Source organism: Dendropsophus ebraccatus, chromosome 11 (genome assembly GCF_027789765.1).
Source record: "Dendropsophus ebraccatus isolate aDenEbr1 chromosome 11, aDenEbr1.pat, whole genome shotgun sequence".
NCBI classification, from domain to species: Eukaryota; Metazoa; Chordata; class Amphibia; order Anura; family Hylidae; genus Dendropsophus; species Dendropsophus ebraccatus.
The window spans coordinates 3120147-3135912 of record NC_091464.1 but is presented as its reverse complement, the minus strand read 5'-3'; the positions used below and the strand labels follow the sequence as shown (position 1 = coordinate 3135912).

At 46.2% G+C, this 15766-nt stretch overlaps 1 protein-coding gene across 1 annotated transcript; it reads left to right on the top strand.

Annotated features, from left to right (window-relative positions):
- Nucleotides 1-597: 597 nt before the first annotated feature.
- LOC138768054 (uncharacterized) lies at nt 598-14890 on the top strand. Its single transcript, XM_069946062.1, has 8 exons — nt 598-609; nt 3735-3808; nt 4045-4208; nt 10163-10239; nt 13188-13847; nt 13974-14111; nt 14271-14441; nt 14699-14890. The coding sequence occupies exons 1-8, from the start codon at nt 598-600 to the stop codon at nt 14888-14890; spliced, it is 1488 nt and encodes a 495-aa protein (XP_069802163.1).
- The last annotated feature ends 876 nt before the right edge of the window (nt 14891-15766 follow it).

Here is a 15766-nt window from a genome sequence, read left to right as displayed (position 1 = left end):
AATTTTGCAAATTTTTTGCGCTTACACCATTTACCGTGCGAGATCAGGAATGTGATTAATTAATAGTTCGGGCGATTACGTGCGCGGCGATAGCAAACATGTTTATTTATTTGTTTATTTATTAATTTATATTTATAAAATGGGAAAAGGGGGGTGATTTGGACTTTTATTAGGGGAGGGGATTTTTTATTAATTAAAACACATTTTTCCTTTTTTTTTTACATAAACTAGAAGCCCCCCTGGGGGACTTGTATATAGAGAGCACTGATCTCTCATAGAGATCAATGCTGTGTATATACACAGCAAAGATCATTGTAATCGGTGATAGATTGCAATGGCCTGCTGCAGGCCATAGCAATCTATTGCCGAGCCGGGATCAGCGTCATTCCGACGCTGAGACCCGGGCCGTCCAGAAGAACTGATCTCCCCCCCGCGATCAGGTTTGACAGCTGCATTGAAGTGCTTAATTAGCCGGCGCGGGTCCTGTTGCCGCGTCGGCTAATAGACGCACTGCCCGGCTGCAGATTGCAGCCGGGATCGGTGCTGTTCAGAGTGGGGTCCCGGCGGGACCCCTCTCTGAACACCCCCCACGGCACTATGACGTACCAGGTACGTCATGGAACGCTAAGGGGTTAACCATACTTTTTAAAAATTTTATTTCCTGCATCAAGCCAAGTTTCAGAGGTTCATATGTGTCAGAACAATAGAAAACCCCCACAAATGACCCCATTTTGGAAACTAGACCCCCTAAGGAATTCATCTAGGGGTAGAGTGAGTATTTTAACCCCACAGTTTTTATTCAAAATTAACGCAAAGCAGGTGAAAGTGACAAAAATATTCTTCTTTTTTCTTCGACGTGTCATTTTAAAGACATGTTATCCATCTTTCACACATAACAATGAGAAAAGGCACCCCCTAATTTATCATTCCATTTCTTCTGAGTTCAAATATATAACTATTGTGGCCCTAAATGTATGGACACACAGCGGGATCCAATGATTTTAGGGCGCCCATTTTGCTTAAAAAAATCTATTAGGCCACATTGTTCACTTGGAGGGGTATAGAGCTGCTAGAACAATAGATTACCTCCAAAAATGACCCCATTTTGGAAATTAAACCCCATAAGGAATGTATTTCGGAAAAAATCCATGCACAACAGGTAAATTAACAAACACATTTTAAAAATCAACAGGTGTAAAAACTGTGAATTCCTATTGGCAACAAAAAGTAGAGAATTAAAGCTGAGTACCCCTAAGGGGGCATGTCCCTAAAACAGCAACTACCTGTAAATATGACCATGTCTTTCCACAGAAGCAAATATCTTGCATTTGTGTCATTCTGATGACATCAAGAAAAACATTCTGGTCTGACATGTAATTAGTTGTAGCAGGAAAAAAAAGTTCTTTAGTGAAGGGAAATATATATAAAATAAATTGAGGCAGATCCAACTGTGTGGAAAACTGGACTTTTTTCCAAAATATGAAAGAACACTTGTAGGGCTATGATGACAAGTATATTACTTTATAGTGACTGGTCATACAACACCTCTGTAGCCACATCAATCCCTATATGAGGAACCAATGTGGTAACACCATAACAGGTCCCTGTCCGGGGAAATTAGGAAACAACCAATCACCTTCAAAATATATAAAGAGACAGTGTCCAAAACCATTCATCTGAACAGTAAAGTATCACTAGTCCCCATAGTGAAAACAGTATTTCAGTATTGTTGGGTCAAAAGTCCAGCCAAAACCCAAACAAAATTGTTAATAAACCCATAGTGTATTGATATTAAACAGCTTTATTATTAGATATCCTTAACCCTTAAGCGACCCTGGACGTACCTGTACGTCCAGGGCCGCCTCCATGTGTTCAGAGCTGCCATGTGACAGCTGCATCCGATTACTTGAATGTAGCCATCCCTGGTGCATCCATCCCTGGTTGATGTCGAGACAACGTCCCGGAGGAGCGATCCACACATCCTTCTCCGTCGGAGCTCAGCGCCGTAATGGCGCTGATCCCGGCTCGGCACTCGATTGCTTCCGGCTGCAGCAGCCGCAAGCAATCAATGTGCCTATCTTATAGATCTATGCTGCATATCTATGCAGCATAGATCTCCATGAGAGATTAGTGCACTTATACTAGAAGTCCCCGAGGGGGAATAACCATAACCCCAGGGGGGAATAACCCTAACCCCAGGGGAAATAACCCTAGCCCCAGGGGGAATAACCCTAACCCCATGGGGGCTTCTAGTATAAGTGTAAAAAAAAAAAGTGTTATTATCAATAAAAAGCCCCCTCCCCTAATAAAAGTTTGAATCACCCCCCTTTTCCCGTGTTATAAATAAAAATAATTAAATAAATATGTTTGCTATCGCCGCGTGCGTAATCGCCCAAACTATTAATTTATCACATTACTGATCTCGCACGGTAAACGGCGTAAGCGCAAAAAAATCCGAAAGTGCAAAATTGCAATTTTTGGTCACATTAAATCTAGAAAAATTGTATTAAAAAGCGATTAAAAAGTCGCATATGCGCAATCAAGATACCGATAGAAAGTAAACATCATGGCGCAGAAAAAAAACAAAGGATAAAAGCGCTATAAGCCTGGGAATGGAGCAATTGTAAGGAACGTATATTTGGTAACAATGGTTTGAATTTTTTACAGGCTAAAATAAAAGGCTAAAGGCTAAAATAAAAGTTATACATGTTATATATCATAGTAATCGTAACGACTTGAGGAACATATATAACAAGTCAGTTTTACCATAGGGCAAACGGCGTAAAAACGAGAAAGCCCCAAATAAAAGAAATGCGTTTTTTTTTTTTTATTTTACCACACATATAATTTTTTTCTGGTTTCGCAGTGTACTTTATGCATTCAGCCTGTCATTGCAAAGTACAATTAGTGACGCAAAAAATAAGGGGTCATGTGGGTTTCTAGGTGAAAAAATGCAAGTGCTATGGCCTTTTAAGCACAAGGAGGAAAGGGTTAAAACAAAAAAAGAAAAAAAATTATCCCAGTATGAGAATCCAGTATTAAGAATGTAAATTACAGACTTCTGTGGGTGGACATAGTCATAAGACCAGTGGAAAGATGATCAAATGATCACAAATGCTACTTTTCCAAAATAATGTTGCCTTTAATTGTAAAAATAAAATATGCTCAATTGGCTGTGCCATCAAAAAGGTGCACTGACATTAGGGGTGTAAGAATTAAGGAATTCAGGAGCGTGATCAATGGGTTCATTTATGTAGGCAATCATAGCCTGGGTCACTTTTTGGGGGTCCCTATGGGCTGTTACTAAAGAGAGTGGGATCAGATTACTGATGACAGTACAGGGATTGTGTGGCCAGCAGTTGGAGTCTAGTAGAAGTGGATAGTTTTTTTTTGTTTGTTTTTTTTTTACAATAATTATTTAAAATTTAATGCCATTTGGACAAAAATATAAGACCTCTCCTGAAAGAATAAACCACAAAATAAAACAGAAGTGATAAAGAAATTTAGTCCTTACAGAGTATCACCCCCACCCTTTTTGGCGTCTCCGAAATAAATTTAATAGTGGGCCACACTTTGATAACTTTTAAAAACGGGGGTAAGCACAGAGGCCTGGTTGGGATGGACACGTGAGGGGAAATAAAAGCGGGAATCACTTTTTTGGGGATACCTTCAGACACCAGTGGCAGGGACCGGGTGTGGGAAGTGGCGCTCTGTGAGTCTGCGCACATCCTCAGACTCAAAGGACTGCTGAGGGGCAGGAGAATCAAACAGGAGACGCTCAATCACCTCCTCCTGAGATTGTAAGAATGTGAGCGCCCCCCTGTGCCTTCTGGTAAACAACAAAAGTGTTGTAGGTGGCAGTCTGTATAAGGTAGACTGCCACCATGGTTGCAGTGTCTGGTCTGACTGGATAATAGGGGTCTTAAAGGGGTATTCCCCCCCCCCCCCCAAATTATTTTTGCATTAATACATTGCCCACCCATAGCTTTCCATGTTTCCAATATAAAGTTATTATTGATTCTGCACAGTTTTGCTCTTATCTAGATGCATTCACCTCCACCGAATGCCTAGAATCATCAAACCTCAGTCCAACCCGACACGCTCCATGCTCCTGGACCGCACCCTCCGAGACGGCATCACATGTCCTTCTTCTCTTCAATGGGTCGGGTTAGCACTTCTAACCCGGCTCATTGAAGTAAGGGAGAACAGTGAGACACTGACAGCTGCTGCAGCTGATCACTGTCTCCCTCCCTCTCTGATAGCAGGCCCCCAACCCCCCCTCCATAGTGTTTGCTCGCCCTCACACGCCCTGCACCCTGTATCCCCCCACCCGAAGCGTACCCACTCTCTCTGCTCACCCGGTGGTCGCTCCTGTGAGTGCAGCTCCCCCCCCCCTCCCCTCAGTACAGCCGGCGCCCCCCCTTCCCCCGGGGGGGCAATCTCCCGGTGGCTGATCGATATAAGCCCTCTGTCCCCCGGCAGTGCGATCTCCCGGTGGCCGCTTCATATCCTGCCCACTATCATCGCCCACTATTGCATCTTTTACACTCACTTTAATATCATTTCTGACATACAGACATACTCCTCCTCCTGCCCGCCCTGTCCTTATACCATACAGACATATTCCTCCTCCGCTTCTGCCCGTCCTGTCCTTATACCATACAGACATATTCCTCCTCCGCTTCTGCCCGTCCTGTCCTTATACCATACAGACATATTCCTCCTCCGCTTCTGCCCGTCCTGTCCTTATACCATACAGACATATTCCTCCTCCGCTTCTGCCCACCCGGTCCCTTCTGAACAATGCAAATCCCTGACTATTGACAGCCCAGTCATGTGAGGAGTCCAGCCATGTCTCAGTCACACCAACCACATCAATGGACTCCTCCAGCACCCAGGCCTCCAGCTCCCCCATCTTGCTGGCTAGACTTCTGGCATTAGTAACCATACACTTTATATTACCATCGAGTTTTCCCGCTACATTATAAGAAATAGGATTTATTACAGTGCTGTGACTACAATCATCCTCACTGTTCATCCGCAACATATGGATCTCCCTATCCACTGCTCTTATCCTCCCCCCACAGGACCCTTCTCCCTATCCACTGCTCTTATCCTCCCCCCACAGGACCCTTCTCCTCCCACCTTAATGTTCTGTCCCCTCTTTAACCTATCCGCCACTATATTACACACTACATTGTCCTCCCTCCACATCCCTAGTTTAAAAACCTCTCCACCCCTTCTAGGATTCTCTCCCCCAGCACAGCGGACCCCCTTTCATTAAGGTGCAAATTATCTGCGGAAAACAGATTGTACCCCAATGAAAATTCAGCCCAGTGCTCTAAAAACCCAAACCCTTCTTCTCTACACCACGACTTGAGCCATGCATTTACCTCCCGCAGCTCCCGCAGTCTTTCCTGCGATGCGCATGGCACAGGCAGTATTCCAGAGAATACCACCTTGGAGGTCCTTCCCTTCAATTTAGCACCTAGTTCTCTAAAATTATTTTTAATAGACCTCCACCTACCTTGTATCCTGTCATTGGTTCCCACATGGACCACGACAGCTGGGTCATCCCCAGCCCCCCCAAGTAATGAAATGGCCTATTTTTTCACGGAATGGATTGGGGATCCGTCAAAACACTGAACATCTGAATAGCCCAATACAAACCAATGGGCTATACATATGTCCGTGCACACAGACAACTTCATGGAACATGTGAATGCAGCGAGCTTGGAAGCTCACAGCTGCATATATGTGGAGATCATAGTGGAACTCACCACTAGAGCCAATTAGCATTTTTTCCTCGTGATATTTGAATTCAGCACATAAAAATCATTAAGAAATGGAGAATTTTATTTCTGAACCAAACAAGTTTTGAAAATTTGTTGACCAGTGTTATTGGCCGTTATGGCCGATAATCATCCCACGTAATAGAAGGCAACGATCAGCCAACATGAAGGATGTCGGCTGATCATTGCTGTCATTTGTCTTTCAACATGTTGAAAGACAAACGACAATGATAGCAGCGATCTGCTGCCGTCGCACCGTGGAATAAATGGAGGCAGACATCTGCTATGGACTGCCCGGACGATCGAGCGATCACCTGGGCAGCTCTCCGCAAAAAGGCTGATTTTACAGCAACCAAAAGGACTGACCAAATGGAACTGTCAGGGGGTGGGCCTGTGATGTCATACTGCTTGTGATGTCATAATGCTATGACATTTCCACCAAAACAGCAAGCACTGCCCAGACAGTAGCAGTGGCATGGTCTGCCTTTATTGACCTTCGACATTTACTACATACCGCATGTACCACTAACATACCCACTACATACCACATGTACCACTAACATACCCACTACATACCATATGTGCCACTAACATACCCACTACATACTATATGTGCCACTAACATACCCACTACATACTATATGTGCCACTAACATAACCACTACATACCATATGTGCCACTAACATACCCACTACATATCATATGTGCCACTAACATAACCACTACATACCATATGTGCCACTAACATACCCACTACATACCATATGTGCCACTAACATACCCACTACATACCATATATGCCACTAACATACCCACTACATACCATATGTACCACTAACATACCCACTACATACCGCATGTACCACTAACATACCCACTACATACCATATGTACCACTAACATACCCACTACATACTGCATGTGCCACTAACATACCCACTACATACCATATATACCACTAACATACCCACTACATACCATATGTACCACTAACATACCCACTACATACCATATGTACCACTAACATACCCACTACATATCTCATGTACCAGTAACATACCCACTACATACCATATGTGCCACTAACATACCCACTACATACCATATGTGCCACTAACATACCCACTACATACTATATGTGCCACTAACATAACCACTACATACCATATGTGCCACTAACATAACCACTACATACCATATGTGCCACTAACATAACCACTAAATACCATATGTGCCACTAACATACCCACTACATACCATATGTACCACTAACATACCCACTACATACCATATGTACCACTAACATACCCACTACATATCTCATGTACCAGTAACATACCCACTACATACCATATGTGCCACTAACATACCCACTACATACCATATGTGCCACTAACATACCCACTACATACTATATGTGCCACTAACATAACCACTACATACCATATGTGCCACTAACATACCCACTACATATCATATGTGCCACTAACATAACCACTACATACCATATGTGCCACTAACATACCATATATGCCACTAACATACCCACTACATACCATATGTACCACTAACATACCCACTACATACCATATGTGCCACTAACATACCCACTACATGCCGCATGTACCACTAACACTAACATACCCACTACATACCATATATACCACTAACATACCCACTACATACCATATGTACCACTAACATACCCACTACATACCATATGTACCACTAACATACCCACTACATACCGCATGTACCAGTAACATACCCACTACATACCATATGTGCCAGTAACATACCCACTACATACCATATGTGCCACTAACATACCCACTACATACCACATGTACCACTAACATACCCACTACATACCATATATGCCACTAACATACCCACTACAAACCATATGTGCCACTAACATACCCACTACATACTATATGTGCCACTAACATACCCACTACATACCACATGTACCACTAACATACCCACTACATACCGCATGTACCAGTAACATATCCACTACATACCGCATTTACCACTAAAATACCCACTACATACTGCATGTACCACTAACATACCCACTACATACCACATGTACCACTAACATACCCACTACATACTGCATGTACCACTAACATACCCACTACATACCATATGTGCCACTAACATAACCACTACATACCATATGTGCCACTAACATACCCACTACATACCATATGTGCCACTAACATACCCACTACATACTGCATGTACCACTAACATACCCACTACATACCATATGTGCCACTAACATACCCACTACATACCATATGTGCCACTAACATACCCACTACAAACCATATGTGCCACTAACATAACCACTACATACCATATGTGCCACTAACATACCCACTACATACCATATGTGCCACTAACATAACCACTACATACCATGTGTGCCACTAACATACCCACTTCATACCATATGTGCCACTAACATACCCACTACATACCATATGTGCCACTAACATACCCACTACATACCATATGTGCCACTAACATACCCACTACATACCATATGTACCACTAACATACCCACTACATACTGCATGTGCCACTAACATACCCACTACATACCATATATACCACTAACATACCCACTACATACCATATGTACCACTAACATACCCACTACATACCATATGTACCACTAACATACCCACTACATACCTCATGTACCAGTAACATACCCACTACATACCATATGTGCCACTAACATACCCACTACATACCATATGTGCCACTAACATACCCACTACATACTATATGTGCCACTAACATAACCACTACATACCATATGTGCCACTAACATACCCACTACATATCATATGTGCCACTAACATAACCACTACATACCATATGTGCCACTAACATACCATATATGCCACTAACATACCCACTACATACCATATGTACCACTAACATACCCACTACATACCATATGTGCCACTAACATACCCACTACATGCCGCATGTACCACTAACACTAACATACCCACTACATACCATATATACCACTAACATACCCACTACATACCCACTACATACCATATGTACCACTAACATACCCACTACATACCGCATGTACCAGTAACATACCCACTACATACCATATGTGCCAGTAACATACCCACTACATACCATATGTGCCACTAACATACCCACTACATACCATATGTACCACTAACATACCCACTACATACCACATGTACCACTAACATACCCACTACATACCATATATGCCACTAACATACCCACTACAAACCATATGTGCCACTAACATACCCACTACATACTATATGTGCCACTAACATACCCACTACATACCATATGTACCACTAACATACCCACTACATACCGCATGTACCAGTAACATATCCACTACATACCGCATTTACCACTAAAATACCCACTACATACTGCATGTACCACTAACATACCCACTACATACCACATGTACCACTAACATACCCACTACATACCATATGTGCCACTAACATACTCACTACATACCATATGTGCCACTAACATACCCACTACATACCATATGTACCACTAACATACCCACTACATACCATATATGCCACTAACATACCCACTACATACCATATGTGCCACTAACATACCCACTACATACCATATGTGCCACTAACATACCCACTACATACTATATGTGCCACTACATACCATATGTGCCACTAACATACCCACTACAAACCATATGTGCCACTAACATACCCACTACATACCATATGTGCCACTAACATACCCACTACATACCATATGTGCCACTAACATACCCACTACATACCATATGTACCACTAACATACCCACTACATACCATATGTGCCACTAACATACCCACTACATACCATATGTGCCACTAACATACCCACTACATACCATATGTACCACTAACATACCCACTACATACCATATGTGCCACTAACATACCCACTACATACCATATGTGCCACTAACATACCCACTACATACCATATGTGCCACTAACATACCCACTACATACCATATGTGCCACTAACATACCCACTACACACCATATGTGCCACTAACATACCCACTACATACCATATGTGCCACTAACATACCCACTACATACCATATGTGCCACTAACATACCCACTACATACCATATGTGCCACTAACATACCCACTACATACCATATGTGCCACTATGGTGAATATAAAGCAGCCATTTTGTGCGATATTGTTGCATTTTCCCGATTATTTCTCCCTTCCATGGTTTTATCTGTATATTAGGCTCTCCATTCCAGGAACTTATTATAACACCTGTGACTTCTACTATAGGTGAACGACTAGAAGAAAGAACGGGCAAGGAGATGGACATTCCCATCAGAAGCTGGAAGGGAAGAATCTCAGGGCAGGTAATTCATATACGTAATATTTATATATATATATATATATATATATATATATATATATATATATATATATATCTGCAGCTATGATAATATGCTCCGGGCCTATGGACAGTCATGTTATTAATGACCTATGCAGCGACCGCCGCGACCAGGCCCGCCACGAAGGGGGGCCCCGCGAGGCCCTCCCAATCAATCACTCTTGTGACCGCAAGCATTGTTTTGCTTGCGGCCACAAGAGTCCGGCTCCGTCTTCCCCCGGCTGCTGCGCGGCTGCCGGGGGTGTTGTGTCTTATCCCCGGCAGCGCGTGCATCCCAGAGCTCCCTGCGCGCCTTGGGCCCTGACTTCCGGTTCCGGCGTGCAGGGAGCTCTGGGATGCGCCCGCTGCCGGGGATAAGACCCAACACCCCCGACAGCCGCGCAGCAGCCAGGGACAGACCAGGAGGAGAGAGGATCAACGTGGGAGCGCGTTGTCAGGTGAGTTAAGTTTTGTTTTGTTTTGTTTTTTATCAGCCTGCACACGGGGGGGGGGGACCATCTATGAGGGTGGGGGGAAAGAGGGGGGCATCCATGAGGGTGGGGGGAAAGAGGGGGGCATCTATGAGGGTGGGGGAAAGAGGGGGCATCTATGAGGGTGGGGGGAAGGAGGGGGCATCTATGAGGGTAGGGGGAAGGAGGGGGGCATCTATGAGGGTGGGGGGAAAGAGGGGACCATCTATGAGGGTGGGGGGAAAGAGGGGGGCATCTATGAGGGTGGGGGGGAAAGAGGGGGGCATCTATGAGGGTGGGGGGAAGGAGGGGGACATCTATGAGGGTGGGGGGAAAGAGGGGCCATCTATGAGGGTGGGGGGGAAAGAGGGGGCCATCTATGAGGGTGGGGGGGAAAGAGGGGGGCATCTGTGAGGGTGGGGGGATAGAGGGGGCTATCTATGAGGGTGGGGGGGAAAGATGGGGCCATCTATGAAGGTGGGGGGGGGGAAGGGGACCATCTATAAGGGAGGGGGGGAAAGGGGACCATCTATAAGGGAGGGTGAGGAGAGAGGGGGCCATCTATAAGGGAGGGGGTAGAGGGGGCCATCTATGAGGGTGGGGGGAAAGAGGGGGCCATCTATGAGGGTGGGGGGGAAAGATGGGGCCATCTATGAAGGTGGGGGGGGGAAGGGGACCATCTATAAGGGAGGGGGTAGAGGGGCCATCTATAAGGAGGGGGAGAGGAAGCCATCTATAAGGGAGGGGGTAGAGGGCGCCATCTATAAGGAGGGGGGAGAGGAGAAGGGACCATCTATAAGGGAGGGGGTAGAGGGGGCCATCTGTAAGGAAGGGGAGAGGAGGCCATCTATAAGGGAGGGGGTAGAGGGGGCCATCTATAAGGAGGGGGGAGAGGAGGCCATCTATAAGGGAGGGGGTAGAGGGGGCCATCTATATGGAGGGGGTAGAGGGGGCCATCTATAAGGAGGGGGGAGAGGAGGCCATCTATAAGGGAGGGTGGGGGGAGAGGGGGCCATCTATAAGGAGGGCAACATGGGGGGAGAGGAGCCATCTATTTGGGGGGCCAACATAGGGGGAGAGGGAATACACAGAGGGGGGCATATACTATTAGGGGGTCACATAGAGTCAGGGCTACCCACTAAATGAGGGAGTAAAGGGGCCAATACAGATGTGCAGTGTGTATATAGATGAGGATGGTGCCGGAGTGAGGAGACTAATATGTCTGTCTGGCAGATTCTGTGGATTCGTGGCTCGAAGAAGTTCTCATAACGGCCCAGGACGGATGGAGAAGATGATGAAAAGGGAAGAACTTTGATCAGAGAAGACGTCTCCTGTGAGTCACCTGATATAACTGCACTGTAATGTATATGGTGTATAGAGCCTGTGTAGAGCTGGGGCCACCTCTATATGACTGGATGAGGTGATTTAGTATACTGGATTTGGTCAGTAACAATATGGTGGTGATGGTAGTGGTTGTGGTGTGGCGGTAATGTTTCCTTCCTATATACTGGTATTACTGGTAATATAGGTCTCAGTATACAGGATTTGGTCGGTAACAGTATGGCAGTAATATGTACGGTGATAATACTTTCTCTTCCAATATGCTGGTGTTATTGGTAATATCTGTCTTGGTGTGTATGTATATATATATATATATATATATATATATATACACCAATAGCATCACTTGGTCGTGAAAGGGGGGGCCCAAGTTGGCCTCTCGCACCAGGGCCCAGGAGACATTAGCTACGCCCCTGGACCTATACCTTCTATGGCCACCTAATATGATAACTTTGACATGAGGGAGGAAGAGAAATGTGGCACCTCTGACTGTTCTCTCCATTCATGATGGTAGTTTGGTAGTGGGACCTGTCGTTCCCTCCCCACTCCAGTCCACACCTTGTGCTCAGGTGCATTCAGGGGCTAATCGCTCCAGAACGATGGAAGCTGTAGGAGTCTGTGCCTGTTCACACACTGCTTGATAAAGGAGCCTGGGGCCTGTTCACACACTGCTTGGTAAAGGAGCCTGGGGCCTGTTCACACACTGCTTGGTAAAGGAGCCTGGGGCCTGTTTACACACTGCTTGGTAAAGGAGCCTGGGGCCTGTTCACACACTGCTTGGTAAAGGAGCATGGGGCCTGTTCACACACTGCTGTTATTTGAGTGAGGTGATAACTCTGTATAGTTAGAGCCCAGCCGGGCAGGTGGTTATTTGTATCCTGCTTTTGCACGGTGTTGCTATGCTTATGTTTGCCGGAACCTTCGTATGCCAACAATAAAGCCAAGTGGGAGTTTTACATTTAAGTGGCTTATGGACAGTGTCACTATATGCTACCCCCTACTGAAGAACCCTACAATTGGTGTTTTGGATGCGGCAGATAATGGTTGCTAGGGGCAACGGTGGAGTAAAATATTGACTGTGTTTGCTGATGCTCTGGGTTAAGCCTGCTGCTGTGTTGCACAGTCAAACACCATAGATGAGCTGGTAAAGCTGTTGCTACAAGCTAGCATACAGCAACAACAGTCTCCAGTAGAGGCTAATGCTCGGCAACAACAGGCTCCAGTAGAGGCTAATGCTCGGCAACAACAGGCTCCAGTAGAGGCTAATGCTCGGCAACAACAGGCTCCAGTAGAGGCTACTGCTCGGCAACAACAGGCTCCAGTAGAGGCTACTGCTCGGCAACAACAGGCTCCAGTAGAGGCTAATGCTCGGCAACAACAGGCTCCAGTAGAGGCTAATGCTCGGCAACAACAGGCTCCAGTAGAGGCTAATGCTCGGCAACAACAGGCTCCAGTAGGGGCTAATGCTCGGCAACAACAGGCTCCAGTAGGGGCTAATGCTCGGCAACAACAGGCTCCAGTAGAGGCTAATGCTCGGCAACAACAGGCTCCAGTAGAGGCTAATGCTCGGCAACAACAGGCTCCAGTAGAGGCTACTGCTCGGCAACAACAGGCTCCAGTAGAGGCTACTGCTCGGCAACAACAGGCTCCAGTAGAGACAAATTCTCGGCAACAACAGGCTCCAGTAGAGGCTAATTCTCGGCAACAACAGGCTCCAGTAGGGGCTAATGCTCGGCAACAACAGGCTCCAGTAGGGGCTAATGCTCGGCAACAACAGGCTCCAGTAGAGGCTAATGCTCTGTAACAACAGGCTCCAGTAGGGGCTAATGCTCGGCAACAACAGGTTCCAGTAGAGGCTAATGCTCGGCAACAACATTCTCCAGTAGGGGCTAATGCTCTGTAACAACAGGCTCCAGTAGAGGCTAATGCTCGGCAACAACAGACTCCAGTAGGGGCTAATGCTCGGCAACAACAGGTTCCAGTAGAGGCTCATGCTCGGCAACAACATTCTCCAGTAGAGGCTAATGCTCGGCAACAACAGGCTCCAGTAGAGGCTAATGCTCTGTAACAACAGGCTCCAGTAGAGGCTAATGCTCGACAACAACAGACTCCAGTAGAGGCTAATGCTCGGCAACAACAGGCTCCAGTAGAGGCTACTGCTCTGTAACACCAGGCTCCAGTAGAGGCTAATGCTCTGTAACAACAGACTCCAGTAGAGGCTAATGCTCGGCAACAACAGGCTCCAGTAGAGGCTAATTCTCGGCAACAACAGGCTCAAGTAGAGGCTAATGCTCGGCAACAACAGACTCCAGTAGAAGCTAATGCTCGGCAACAACAGGCTCCAGTAGAGGCTAATGCTCGGCAACAACAGGCTCCAGTAGAGGCTAATGCTCTGTAACAACAGGCTCCAGTAGAGGCTAATGCTCGACAACAACAGACTCCAGTAGAGGCTAATGCTCGGCAACAACAGGCTCCAGTAGAGGCTAATGCTCTGTAACAACAGGCTCCAGTAGAGGCTAATGCTCGACAACAACAGACTCCAGTAGAGGCTAATGCTCGGCAACACAGGCTCCAGTAGAGGCTACTGCTCTGTAACACCAGGCTCCAGTAGAGGCTAATGCTCTGTAACAACAGACTCCAGTAGAGGCTAATGCTCGGCAACAACAGGCTCCAGTAGAGGCTAATTCTCGGCAACAACAGGCTCAAGTAGAGGCTAATGCTCGGCAACAACAGACTCCAGTAGAAGCTAATGCTCGGCAACAACAGGCTCCAGTAGAGGCTAATGCTCGGCAACAACAGGCTCCAGTAGAGGCTAATGCTCTGTAACAACAGGCTCCAGTAGAGGCTAATGCTCGACAACAACAGACTCCAGTAGAGGCTAATGCTCGGCAACAACAGGCTCCAGTAGAGGCTAATTCTCGGCAACAACAGGCTCCAGTAGAGGCTAATGCTCGGCAACAACAGACTCCAGTAGAGGCTAATGCTCGGCAACAACATGCTCCAGTAGAGACTAATGCTCGGTAGGATAAGACTAATTGTCTGCTTATGGAGCAAATTGCAGCCCTACAGTCAGCAGTTTTGTCTGGTTGTCCACATTGTGTAGGGGATGAAACCTCTGCACCATCCAAAATCAGAAAGGATGTGCGCTGTGCTCTGCGAGAGATGACGGCTGCTGATGATGTTGAGGCCCATCTGATGGTATTTAAGCGGGTGGCCGAGCAAAAGGGGGCAGAGGCCATTGCTCCACAGATGACTGTTGAGCCACAAAAAGCTTGCTATGACCTCGGTGAGCAGGGGGTCAAGGACTATACTAGCTGAAATTGGAGATTCTTGCCTGGTTGGGAGTGACAGCTGCTGTCCGTGCCTGGAGGGGCCACAACTGGGGCTACAGTCTAGACAAGCCAGCCAGGTCCCCGATGTATGACCTCATTCACCTGGCAAGAAAATGGCTGGAGCCAGACAACTCTACTCCTGAACTATCCTGGAGAAGGTCGTAGTGGATACCTCCATGATGTCCCTGCAGCGTCTGCACCTTCTCGGAACGCCAGATCTGTGCCATCAGCAGGTAAGAAACATCTGGGGAGGCGGAGTGCAGTAAAAAGGAAACAGGTTTTAAAGGTGGGCAACATAATAGCGATGGTCCCAAGTGTTTAATTAGCCCCCCTCTAGACTAGAGGAGGACTAGTTAACTAGAATCCCTGC